Source organism: Maylandia zebra, linkage group LG14, assembly GCF_041146795.1.
Source record: "Maylandia zebra isolate NMK-2024a linkage group LG14, Mzebra_GT3a, whole genome shotgun sequence".
NCBI lineage: Eukaryota > Metazoa > Chordata > Actinopteri > Cichliformes > Cichlidae > Maylandia > Maylandia zebra.
Window position 1 is genome coordinate 28758061 of NC_135180.1, and position 13164 is coordinate 28771224.

Consider the following 13164-nt stretch of genomic DNA (forward strand, 5'->3'; position numbering starts at 1 on the left):
ACTTAAGAGTATTGCTACCAGGACCAAAGTTCAGAGAAGCTGCATTGATTATTACACTTGCAGCAAGGGTTAAATTTAGCAGTTTAAATTTGTGCTTTGTCACATTAGCTTTGGTTAAAATAATGGCCCATTACGAAGAAGTAAATGTACACGGGTATGATGAATTCTGTCGGGCTGTGTCTGAGAGAAAAGGGAAGGATATTTTTGCTTACTTTTCAGGGGATAAAGACAAGCAAGGAAAGAGCTGGTGTCCAGATTGTGTCAAAGGTAACCTCAGAAATCTGATACTTGGATATATTACGCAACTTACAGCCACAGCTGCTATTCTCACTGTTTTGTCGTGACTTTTTTGGTCTTAAAGACTTTGATATTTAAATGCTGCTTGACTTAGCTTTGGCTACAGTGTTAGTGATAGTGCACTCTTTTAATGGCATATTATATAGTAAAAGCATAGACATTAATCTGTCGTTATGTATTTAACGCAGTTTAGGTTTACATATAAGAAATTAGGTTTACTTAAGGATTTTACACTCACCTGCCTCTGTTTTGTACACAAGGTGATTTAAATACTGAAATACTGCACGGTTTTTGCTGTTGCCTGACGTGCTGGTCTGAGTGTTTCAGAAACTGCTGAACTTTGGGGATTTTGCTGCACAGCCAACTTTAAGGTTTACAGAGGATTAGGGCTGATTTCTGGGTGAAAATGATTTAGAATGGCCAAACTGCTTCGAGCTGATAGGAAGACAGCAGTAACTCAATGAACCACTTGCTACAGTTATAGAATGGAGAAGAGTATTTCTAAATTCACAACACATCAAAGCTGGAAGGGGATGGGCTACAGCAGCAGATGACCAGACTATGAACAGGAAAGGGAGTCTATAATTCACGCAGGCTCACCAAAATCAGGCAACAGAAGATTGAAAAATGTGTCCTGGTCAGAGTCTCAATTTCCTCTGTGGCATTCAGATCTTAGGGTCAGAATTTGACATAAAAAATGAAAGCAAGGATCCATCCTGTCGTGTATCAAAGGTTCGGGCAGATGGTGGTGTAATGCTGTGGAGGATATTTTCTTGGTACACTTTGGGTCCCGTAGTACCAGCTGAGTATCATTTAATCAGTAAGCACATCCATCCCTTTATGACCACAGTGTACCCACCTTCTGGTTGCTGCCTCCTGCAGGACAATACACCATGTTACAAAGTTTAAATCATCTCGAACTGGTTTCTTGCATTTGACGCTGAGTTCACTGTACTCAAGTCACCTTCCCCAATCGCCAGATGTCAATTCAACAGAGCACCATAAAATGTGATTAAATGAGAAATTTGCATCATGGATGTGCAACCTGCAAGTCTGGAGCAACTTTGTTATGCAGTCAATATGGACCAAAATCTCAGAGGGATGTTTTCAGCACCTTGTTGAATCTATGCCACAAAAATAGTGAAGCTCTGTAGGCAAAAAGAGGGTCCAGCCCTGTGCTAGCAAGATCTACCTAATAAAGTGACCAGTGTATGTGCATTGAAATTACAGAATGTATGTATGTATGTATGTGGTTTAGTAAATCATTTCTACACAAAAGTTTTAATTAACCAGGTGAAATGAAGAGTTTGGATATATTCTGTCTTTTTTGAATGTGACAGTGTTATTTAAATGTTATATAACAATTAAATTTTTTCACAAATGTGATTGTTATGGATGGAAAATTTGTCTAAAATGAACAGGAAAGTAACGACATTGCTTATTGCTGTTGAGATTAGAACTATTGAAAAATAACAAGTCGAGTTCTTTCTTAGCATTTCTTTATCAAAATTGCATAAAGAGCATTTTGTGCTTCATCCTGTGACTTCTACCTTTCCAGCCGAGCCAGTTGTAAGAGGACAGCTGAGTCACCTTCCGGAGGGCTCTGTTTTCATCTACTGCCAAGTTGGAGAAAGAGCCTAGTCAGTATTTTATGCTTCCTTTTTCCAGCATGTTGTGAGAAGCTGTTATTATTTCTAACTCTTTAGTCACACAAATGTCACGCGCTGTCACCACTATAGCACATCATGGTGCAGTTAACAGACTAAGCTTTATTTCATGTTTACTTGTTGAGAATCGCAGGTAGCCTGTCAATAAAAGGATTTTACTGTGGCAAAAAAGCTTGATAGTAACTGACTGAATCTCCGTTGTAAAGTTATATAGAATTAAAAGATACATGACACATGATGTAATTTAATTGAAATTGAAACCGATCATTGTTCTGATCAGAATTTATATTTTCATTTTCTTCAGCTGACCACAGAGCCAGTTAAACATTTCTTCTTTGGTATAAAGTGCTGTGATATTTAACATCTTCCGATGAGCTCTCATTATCACGAGCCCAGTTTACAGGAGAGACTGGCTTTTAAAGTTCCCCACCCAATTTCTAAACTAGAGAAGACTGGTTTCTAGTACTGTGTACCTTCAGAGTGGGCTGAGGCACATTCTGAACCTTTACATGCGTTTTATACTAGGAGACTTTAACTCTTTGCTACTTTTGCTATTTTCTTTGTTTGTTTGCTTTAACTAACCATACTACTTCTGCTTATGTTTTATTCCCTAATGTGAATGGAGTGTTATCATTGTGTATTGCATACATAAATCACTTTTGTAGTCTTATTGACCGCTCTAACCAACTCAAACCACTTTTATAAACACTAATGCACATTAATGATATACTGAGTGCTGTTTTGGGGGTTTATTATCTTGCTCAAAGACACTTTCACATGCGGTCTGGAAGAACCAGGAATGGAAACACTTCAGTAGTTAATTAAGTTTAACTTAACCTTTTAATTTTTCTGGAAGCAGTAAGGAAGCACAAAGTTTATCTGCAGTGTGAGAAAGACAGTTGTTATTGATAACTGTTTACTGTTTCTGTTTAAACAGTATGCTGTGCAAATATGCAATATCCGTTTTTGCTGTGATAATTTTTTTTTTGCCTCCCAAGAGCCATTTGTTCACATGAATGTAAAAATGTGTTTCAATGCATAGTCCAAAGTCTTGTTATGTTATTAAATGTTGTACTGTTAACTTTTAAAAGCTTCCTAATAATGTCTTTCTCACTCCAGTTGGAAGGATCCAAAGAACGATTTCAAGGAGACACTGAAGTTGACTGGAGTTCCCACACTGCTGCGATATGGCACAGTAAGAATGCATTTACCTTTATTTGTTTATGTATTTATTTAGTTAGTTATTTGTTTAATAAGGCAGCTAATATTGGATATTTCTGTAATGTTAAGCGTCGTTTCTGTGTAATCTTTGTTTCAGCCTCAGAAGTTGGTGGAGGAGGAATGTTTCAAAGCAGACCTGGTGAAGATGATGTTCACCGAGGACTGAGGAATACTGCGCTGCTTTCATCACTCAACAAAAGTTCAACATTTCAGCACTCTCTCCCCCCCCCCCCCTAAATATAATTTAAAAGTGAAATATCTCCCACTTTGATTCTGATAGAAACCAGAATTTGTTTAAGTTTGCCCCTAAAACAATACTGACTTGTTTAGGTAATGCCTATGAGAATGCACGCTTTACTTGCTACCATCTTAGTACTCGGATTCTGTGATGAACTGGTGGACACTAGTTTGTGGTGAATCTGTCTTAATATTTTTATTTTATTATTATTGTGACTATTGATTTCTTTAACTTTGTTGTTGCTGTGGCTTTAAATGGAGTGACACTTATTCTTTGGGTTCCTCTTTTGATCTGTCACATATGTCTGACCATGTTTTTGTTGTGCTGTTGTGGGTGATGGATATACATGGTAAAGTTCACATACACGATGTGTTTCAGTTGTTTTTCATCTTCTATGCAACTTCGAAATAGCTGAAGCTGTGCCAGAACTTTTCATGAGTCATTCTATGGAAAATTAGTGAGTGTCACACCCTCAGAATCAGTAAATTTTTGTCATACAATAACTTTTGCAAGATAATGAATGTTCATATGTCATACTCCAAAAAACAGTCTGAGATAGAGCTCGTCAAAGTGCAAGGGTGATTTAAAATTTGGATCTTTTTAGTTTTCCTTTATTTATTTTATTTTATTTTTTGTCACTCTGGAACACCCATAACATAATAGTTACATTAGCTACCAACATCAGATCTTTCCAGGCTGAAAAGCATGTTTAATCTATTAAGAAACTGGAACCAAATTCAATTTAAACCCACTCCATTTGTCACGATCTAAAGCCAAAAGCTCTTTTTTGTTTCAGAATGATCAGTTAGTAGTTATTCGTTTAAATATTTCAACACAAACTTGATGTCAGCAACAGAAGAAAACATTGCTACTTTTTTTTTGTTTTCCGTGTTTTCTGATCACTCGCTGTAGCAAACGTAAATGGTAAAATTTGGAATTACTTATTTTAAAGCTGTTGTAATTACGAATCAGCTGACTGCGAGGGGATCAGATAGGAACTTTTCTGTGTGATGTGACTGACCCTTGTTTTCTTTTGTGAGGACTAGGTGGCAGCACATCCACAGGAGTTGAGTTTAGTCTCACTCCCAGTCTAAATAGAAATGAGTAGAATTTTATTTACAGTTGTCTAAAGAAAATTAATCGACTCAAATTTAATGATGTTTGCAAACACAAGACTAATGTGATTCTGGAGGTCAAGCCCGGAAAACCGCTGTTATTATTCTGAAAATTTAACAAAATTAAAAAAGAAACCCATAAACTCGGAAATTAAAACAATTCAGCTGCAAGTGCAGCTTTTATTGCATTTGAAATCCATAAATTGATTAAAGTGGATTCCTTACAAACAGAATGATAAATATTGTGACAAAATTGTGTGCTTTTCTCTTAAAAGAGCGCAACCGCTGTTGCAGTCAGGGCGATTTAAGCGGAGCGCATTCCTGCACAGCGCTCGCACCGGAGGACGAGCAGCGGTGAACACAGAGACCGCAACGCCTCGCCGGGGCTGGGAGCTCACCTAAAACCTCAAATTGGAGGTGGAGGAAGTGCTGGGTGTCGCTTGAACATAGCGGTTACATGTACAGCGGTTTCGGCTGAGGGTAACGTTGTGTGTTCGAGGACTGTACGCTGCGATGTCGGAGTTTCTGGTGAGTCTACTCGGGGAGCGGCTCGTCAACAGCGAGAAAGCCGAGGTGGACGTGCAGTCTCTGGGCGCGAAGCTGTCCCTGGTCGGGCTCTTCTTCGGATGCAGCCTGAACGCCCCGTGCAAGCAGTTCAACGGCAGCCTGTGCGAGTTTTACAGCAGGTTCAAAAAGACGTCTGAACATAAGGACAAATTGGAAATCGTCTTCATCTCGTCTGATCCGGATCAGAAACACTGGCAAGACTTTTTGCAGGAGATGCCATGGCCTGCGTTACCTTTCAAAGACAGACACAAAAAGGTAAGATGGGCAGCGGTGATGAAGAGCAGCAGCCGAAGCAGGGCTTAGTGTCTGAAGGGGGGTTTCTGTGTTGTACATGGGTTGAAAGACCCTGGAAAAATAATTTTTAAAAAAACCCTACACATTTAGGCTATGTCTGCTTCTTCTGTCGGAGCACAGGTGTAGTTTTTAATTTGGGTCATGAATTGGGTTTGTCCTACATCGACTTATTTTAATCAGATTCATTCAAGTGGGACAAATGGGATCATCTTCAGATTCTCTGTAGAAATCTTGTAACTGGGATTCGTTATTGATAACACACAGCTATCACACACTAACGTATGCGTACGTGTGTGTGTTTAAACTATAAAATCAGCTGTTTATTTTAACTGACACATACATTATTGAATTGTCAGTTTTTCCACAAAAATATGTGAGAAATGTTAACTGAAATGTGACTTTTAAAAACCACATTTCAACCATTTTAATTTAAAAAAAGCAAACAAACAAAAATAAACACTTAGAGTAAAAGGATGGACTCTTGCCCTTTGACTTGATTTTTATCAATATATCTTAAAAGTGCCAGTCTAGACATTTTTGAGTTATGAACAGGAAAGATAACAGGCTTCTCTTCTTTTTGGTTCTTCACTTTGCACTGGCTCCTATTTTGACCAGAGAGTCATTGCAGAAGCATAGTTCCACTGAGCATCACAGCAGTGTTGTTATTTTATATTCTATCATATTATCCAGGTGTGGCCTGTACACAGAGAAGGCCTGTTTTTTCATTTTACTATCATTTCATCTTTAGTTTTCCTTAATTTCCTAAGAATGTCAGCAAAGCAGTGCTTTGAAGATTTCTGACTACTTTGATTTCCCTGACTTAGTAATTACTTTTATATTTTTAATGTTTGTGTACATTGAGAGGCTTAGGTGTGTATTTTGTGATGGATGTGTGGATTAAATTGCTTAATTTCTCTCTGTGTAAATGACTTTAAGCCAAAAAAAAAATTAATTAGTTTTTTTTGTTTGTTTTTTTCAAGGAGTTTTATTATTTGGGATAGATATCCTTTTTTTTTTTTTTTTTTTGTTAATTGCAAAAACTGACAGGAAAAATGATTTATTCAAATATATTCTTCCTTTCCAAAAATAAAAGTCTTATGGATTATATATCATGGTAGAGGTTTGCTATCTACAGCTCCAGAAAAATAAATCCAACTCTTAGAAAAATGGAATTGAGGACAATGTTGCATATGTCGTGTGTGCACTGCAGAATGCCAGAGGGCCATGCCAGTGTCCAGTTCGCAGCACAGGTCTCATCCTTGCTGAATCTAAATGTAATTGCAGATGAGGCATAAACAAAGACACCATGCTCAGCTGCATTTGCATGGCATCAGTCAGGCGTGTCAGTGAATTCTGATGATGCTCACAAAGAAAGATGCTAGACTAGATAACAGATTGTCCAAATAAAGAGGTCTGTGACCATTTCTCTTTTTGTTGTTTTTAAAAAATATATATTATTATTTTAAAGGTGAGGCCTGATGCCTATAAGAGGAAATATTTTTAGGAAAACCATACAGCAAAAACGATGTAATCTAGTTTAGCATCAGTCACGTCAGGCGGTGTGTACGTAAAACCACGGTGGTCTAAAATGTTTAAAATCTGCTTCTTGTCCTAACAGTGCGTATTGGTTTTAGAAAAGACGTGCCTTGCTTAGCCATGTATAACCCTAACCGTTCTTTGTGACCACGAGGCATGACTTGGATTGAATCATTGTCTCGTAAATTCTTTCAAATTGCCAATGATGATTTCCGTTACACTTCATAATGAAGTCCAGACGTGAATAAGGTGCAGTGATGACAGGGGGGTGGGGGTTGTCTTGTTGTCTGGGGCGGAGCACGTCCACAGTGCAGTGTTATTGTGTTGTAACTCCAAGCGGAAAATATGTGTGGCATCAACATAAGCATTGTTCGTGCTCTAATTGGTGGTCTGTTTGCTGCCCAGACCTTGTGAGAATATTGCAATACAGCTGTCTATCTCATTTTTGCAGAGGCCTGCAGTCTTCGTTCGGTTTGGGTTTCATCTCCACACATTCGTCATAATTCACTGTACTAACAGAGTCTTATAAATATGACTTTAGAAATGCGCAGAGCATTGTTATCTGTTATCAGGCACTAGTTAATTTGTGATTCGTGCATGCTGGCATCCAAGTTATATTATAGCATTACAGGGTGGTTTTCCTGCCTTCACTTACACAGCAGTCTCTTTTCCATTTAATCAGATGTTTATCTTCAGAGGATCTGGCAGCATGTTTTTGTTCAGAAATGGCTCATTTCCCTTTCTCTTCTGGGTTTTCTTGGTGTAATCAGTTGAGCTCTGATAGATGGTTAATTAATCTGCAGCTCTATTGATTATAGACTGAATGTCTCCCCCCCCAAAAATAAAATAAAATAAAATAAAAAAATAAAGATTCCAGCACAAGGATTTCATGGTGTTCTTTGTCATGCACGGAGGCACACCGAATATATTTGGTTGAATAAAATAAGCCTCAACTTGTTCCGAGGGAATTTTAAATGGATTTCATTCACTCTTTTTCTTACTTTTCTTTTCTTTGTTTGCCAAAAAGTGTTTTTTGGACTAATTGAAAAGTAAACAGCAAATAATGAGGAGATTAAATGATAATGAACATAATTGCAGCCATAATTAGCAGCCTATTGTGTGGGGATTTATGTGCTTTGATTAAACAGAAGGTGGTCAGCTGAGGACCCAAATGCAACAATTTTTCTTTGTTTTAGTTATTATTAGTTGTGTCTGATTCAAGTGCGAGAATCACATTTTGCAGGTGTGAAGTTAGCTGGCGGTGAAACGGAGGCAATTTTAAAAACCTCTCATTTGGCTCTGAGTAACACAGGAAGATCGCCTGCTCGTGATGTGCCAGAACATCTGAACGAGAACATCACAGTACTATTTGTACCATAGACAGGCACAGGCAGACCTAATGGGTGAGTGATGTTGACTCAGTGGTGGGTTTTGTTGATGTTGTGGGTCTGTGGAGACTAAGTGGCCCTCTCAGCCCTCCATTCCGGTTTGTTTTTGACGTGATGCAGGCGGAACTCATCTCCTGGCGAAGGATGCAATTTTTCTTCAGCCCTGTCTTTCAGAGCCGTCTAACCCACCTCAGAATCTCCAATTGTACTTTTCCTCCTCCTCCTCCTCCTCCTCCTCCTCCTCCTCCTCCTCTCTCTGCTTCCACTCCTCTGCCTTGTACTGACTTGGCTCCTTCCCTGTCTCTGGAGGCTGTCCCCTTTTCTTTTACTTAGGACTTATCCAGGCCTTCCCGTTGCAGGAAATGTTTGTTATTTAATCAAGAAAGGATAATATTCCTGATTAAATGCAGAAAGTAAAGAAAGTCTTCTGCCAGTCTTTATTTAATCTGTCCTTGGAGAGAAAAAGGTGAAACTGTCATGTTGTTCTGGTGGTTTCGTAATATGAATGTACTGAGAAGTGTAATTAGCCATTATATCTTGGTACCAAATGAATGAATTTAATTTTGCTCTCCCCTCATGTGCGTGTCTGCTTTTTATAAAGGTTACGCTCGGGTCAGTTATACACTGCATAATTGTGTATGCTTTGTTTGATAAGCTTTGTTTGAGCTGGTGGTCAGGCTACGGGTTCACAACACAGTTTCTAAACAGCACAGAGGACTCTCCACTTGTGCTCGTTTTGAGAGACCCTCGAGTAGCGAGTTCTTAGTGAATGGATGTCTGCTGTTGTTCAGAGATGGCCAGCTGTCTGACTTGCTGGCACTGCCTTACATGGACTTGTGCACTAGCAGCAGCAGAGAGACAGAGAGTTGCATGTAAATGAATTGAAGCCATGGCCAAAGTGATCTGAGAATCCAACTTTACTAAAGGGGGAGAACAAGCTGAGATGCTGCCAGAGTCGTTCCTGCAGGAGTGAGAGGGGGGAGGATCACATCGCAGGGAGAGAAAGGCCTCTTGTTCGACTCCTCCTGGTCGGCGGTTCTGCTGTGTGGCTGGCCCCCTGAGGCAGGACGCCCGCTCGCTCGGCTCGCAGCCAGGGGCGAAGGGTGCAAGGAGCCTCAGAGTGGGGCTAAGGACACCTTTCATCAGTATGTCAGTGGTCTGCTGAAAACTGAATTGCACCCTGCCCATCATGCATCCTTCACTGTAACCAAAGAAGTGGCTTGAAAGAGTGGTTTGAACTGTTTTATCTGCAGGTGGTAATCCTCTGTTCTTGATCAGCTTTGCCTTTGGTTTCTGTGGCTTTGTGTTGTAGAGGTCTTCTGTTTTGGTCTGGGTTAATACTGGGACATTTTTGAGGCTTCTGTGATGTGGAAAATTCGCAGCGGAGAGACCGTGAGAGTTAAATGTCAGATTTAGAGATGTGTTCATCACAAATTTTGGCCCAGTCTTCCTGAACAGCTTGGCATACGATACATGAAACAGCTTATAAACTGACCTAAACTTGTACTATAAGTGAAAGCAAAAGGCCATCACTAAATGTGTCAAGATGTGTCAAACTCAAAGATGACTTGCACAAAAACTAAAAAACAACACAGATGGAGCAAATGTGAGAAGGTTGACAAAAGTGTCTGCACATTGCCTTGCCTAATCCGTACGTCTTAGATTTCTTCATTAGAGGTTTTAGTACGTGGTAGGGCTGGGCTATATCATACCGTTCACGGTAATACCGGTGTAATTTTGGGCAACGATAGGAAAATGAAATATCGCGATAGAATATGGGTAAAACGCGCATGCGCAGTGCCTATGTTTACATACGCACATGGCGGCAACGCAGAATGAGAAGAGCGAAAGTGGATCGTTAAATGAAACGGATGAACCAGAATTGGTTTGTAAAAATGCTGCAACTTCAGTGGTGTGGAACTGGTTTAGCTTTCATGCGTCAGATACACAACCAAGCACTATTTTTGGTAGCGCATGCTAGCGGTCCGTCGTTATTACCGCGTTGTTTGGAAAATACGGCACACTTAAAATGAATCCTTTGATTTTTCTGAAAATCAACAGTGCCCCTTATAATCCCGTGTGCCTTGTGTATAAATTCTGGTTGTGTTTACTGACCTCGAAACAATTTTATGTCGTACATGGGGCTCGAAAATCTGTCAAATGTTTTAGTACGACTTTGCTAAGCTACGAAGCCGCACCGCTTGATGGATTGTCGGAGCATTACGGCTGTCTTAGGCAGGCACCTCGCGGCGTGATACGTACTGTGCTTCAACATAATATTACTGTATTGTGTGTTTATAACCTCTTTTTAAGTTTTGTGGATAGTATACATGGTTATGCTGAGGATGTGTCGGCCAGTTTCCACTGGAAATGCCTTTTGGTTAAACTGTCAGCAAGGAATTTGCACTGTTACATTTTTATATAACTTTAATGCACATAAAAAAACAGCTGCTTGTTTAAGTGAAAATACATTGATGGGGTTTTTTGCACTAATAAAGTTGTGGAGTTGTAAAGCATTTTGTCTAGTGTCAGTTATATCGTCAGTTATCATTATCGCAAATTATCAAATGTATATCGTGATAAATATTTTTTGGTCATATCGCCCTGTACATGGTATGAAGTTGGCTATGCAATTAAAGTGAATGAGCTGATTCTTACTTTAAAACATTTCACCTGTGTAGGTTGCACGACCAAATCTTAAAATCAGTTAAACTGAAGTTTTGTTACACTCCCCGAGAGAGTTTAATTGATACTTTTTGTGGAATATAAAGCCAGAGAGAGTTTTTAAGAGCAGAAACCTCTAATCTTCACACTGGTTCTTGGCATTTTTTTTTTTTTTCTTATACATTCAGATTTCTGACGTCTAAAAATATAGTACTACCTAGCTTCATGCACAGTGTTTACTTCTCCAGCATGGTTCATGGCTCAGGGGTCTGACACTGACATTATGCTGGAAGATAACGGTAATTTTATCTAAATTGCATGAAAGAGCACAATTACCTCATTCATCAGGCATTAATTTAATCACAATGTGCAGTTTGAACTTCAGCTGTACTTGCTTTCAGTCTTTTTATTTCTGTTTCTGTCAGCACAACAGCTTTAAGCTTTTTATTTTATTGATTTATTTATTTTACATTTTAGTAAATAACTTATGGCATGTTTCTGTAATATAATTCACATGCAGTTCTCACCAGTTGGTTTGGCCCCGTTTCTGACCACAAACTGACCTTGGAGAAACTGTTACTTTGACTCCGGCTGTAAGGGTGCATGTCTGGCTGCAGAGCTGTACTTTAATGAGACTCCATTGTCCTGCAGCTGTGAGGCCTTGCTCCTGTGCGCCATGTTTGACAAAAGCTTATGTAAAGAATGTGCGCAGACACCTGCTCCACTGAAGCCGTTCAGGGCCACGGGGCATGGAAATTGTGTGTTTGGACCCGAGATACTCAGCAGTGCCAACTGTTACTTCTCACAGCACCGAGCTTGTATTACTGTCTCCTTTCACTGCCCATTGTGGCCTCTTTACTTGGAGAGCTGTAATATTATGAGAGACGACAATGGAGATTTCATCAGAGGTGAAGTTGAGTGGCTTAAGTTACCCAAGTGAGAGTTTGGCGAAAAGTCGCATTATGTGTCTCGTAAAACTCTTTCCCCCTTGCAACTCTATCTGTTTTTACTTCCGTTATCTACCCGTTCAGTGACAACACACAATGGCTGTAAGGCTGCGACCTCTGACTGTGGTCCATGAACCACTGAAACGATACTCTGAGACTGACTTTTCCTCTTTGTCCCGCGTTCTCCGGCTGGATCGCTAGTGGACGGTGTGTGGTTTTCAGCCAGGACTTTCCAAAGTGGAGTGACGTTAAAGATAATAGACGTGGCTAATGTGTTCACCACAGTGTCTGCTGTAGCTCTCTATGAGAACAACAGATGATTCATTTAGCCCTGTACGTTATCCCAAAACCACCCTATTTGTGACATATACTAGTAAAATAATCCAAACCAATGCAGCAGAAAGTTCAGCATGCATCGCTCAAAATTAATTTTGGGTTCCACTGATGACAGCAAAGCGGCTTAGACCGAACTCTTTTCCATGGGAATAAGCAGATGGTTGTTACTTCAACGGGTGAAGCCACCATCATCTGTTATGGTTTATTGCTGCTGTATCAGAGTTTGTTCTCCTTTTCTCTGAGCTGAGAGCGCTTCATGGATGGCTTGGCTTGCCCGGACCCTCCCCCCAGTCAATCCTCCGGTCTGTAATTGCCCTGCACCGCAGCTCAGCAGCCCTTTCCAACATAATAACAGCATAGCCGCCCCAGGGGCATCCTGCCATCCAGAGCTGTCCTTTGTCTTGCTGTTATCTCTCCTAGATTGAATGTTGGCTCTTTGTGATTTCTCAGTTTTCCCCTCTACATTTCCAGTGATCATATTTCCTGAGCTAAATGAAAAAGATGCATTTATGGATACGAAATTTGGGCTGTGTAGGATTGCTACAAATTTTCATCGTCACCGCTAACAAACCATAAAATCTATCTCATGTAGGATATCTGTTGCATCGGTCAGACGGGATGCTGATTTGATGTAAATTTATTCATAGTTTTAAGATTTCTGGCATGACAAGTTTCCCTCTGGACGATAGCCTTTTCACTTCCATGTGACCGCCACCCTGCTTCCCCGGTTGTGTGCACTGTTGTGTGTACACGCAAGCTGTAAACCCCCTGCTGTCTGTGGTATTTTCATTCAAGTGTAAGTGTTCCTGCAGCTCCTGCTGCTGTCTGTAAAGAAGCTCGTCGTACAAAGAGACCCAGTGTCTCAGCATGTAGCATGGCACGGTGGCATCAGCT

At 40.0% G+C, this 13164-nt stretch overlaps 2 protein-coding genes across 2 annotated transcripts in view; both read left to right on the forward strand.

The window, feature by feature from the left end:
• The first annotated feature begins 2 nt into the window (after positions 1-2).
• On the forward strand, positions 3-3791 carry txndc17 (thioredoxin domain containing 17). The gene is made up of 4 exons (XM_004558179.5): positions 3-267; positions 1856-1937; positions 3084-3159; positions 3283-3791. The coding sequence occupies exons 1-4, from the start codon at positions 123-125 to the stop codon at positions 3349-3351; spliced, it is 372 nt and encodes a 123-aa protein (XP_004558236.1). The 5' UTR covers positions 3-122; the 3' UTR covers positions 3352-3791.
• A 1035-nt stretch (positions 3792-4826) lies between these two features.
• nxn (nucleoredoxin) overlaps positions 4827-13164 on the forward strand; it is a 73028-nt gene continuing 64690 nt past the window's right edge. Inside the window, exon 1 of the mRNA XM_004558181.4 lies at positions 4827-5360. Coding sequence (XP_004558238.1) covers positions 5052-5360 — 309 coding nt within the window. The 5' untranslated portion in view covers positions 4827-5051. The remainder of the gene's footprint in view (positions 5361-13164) is intronic.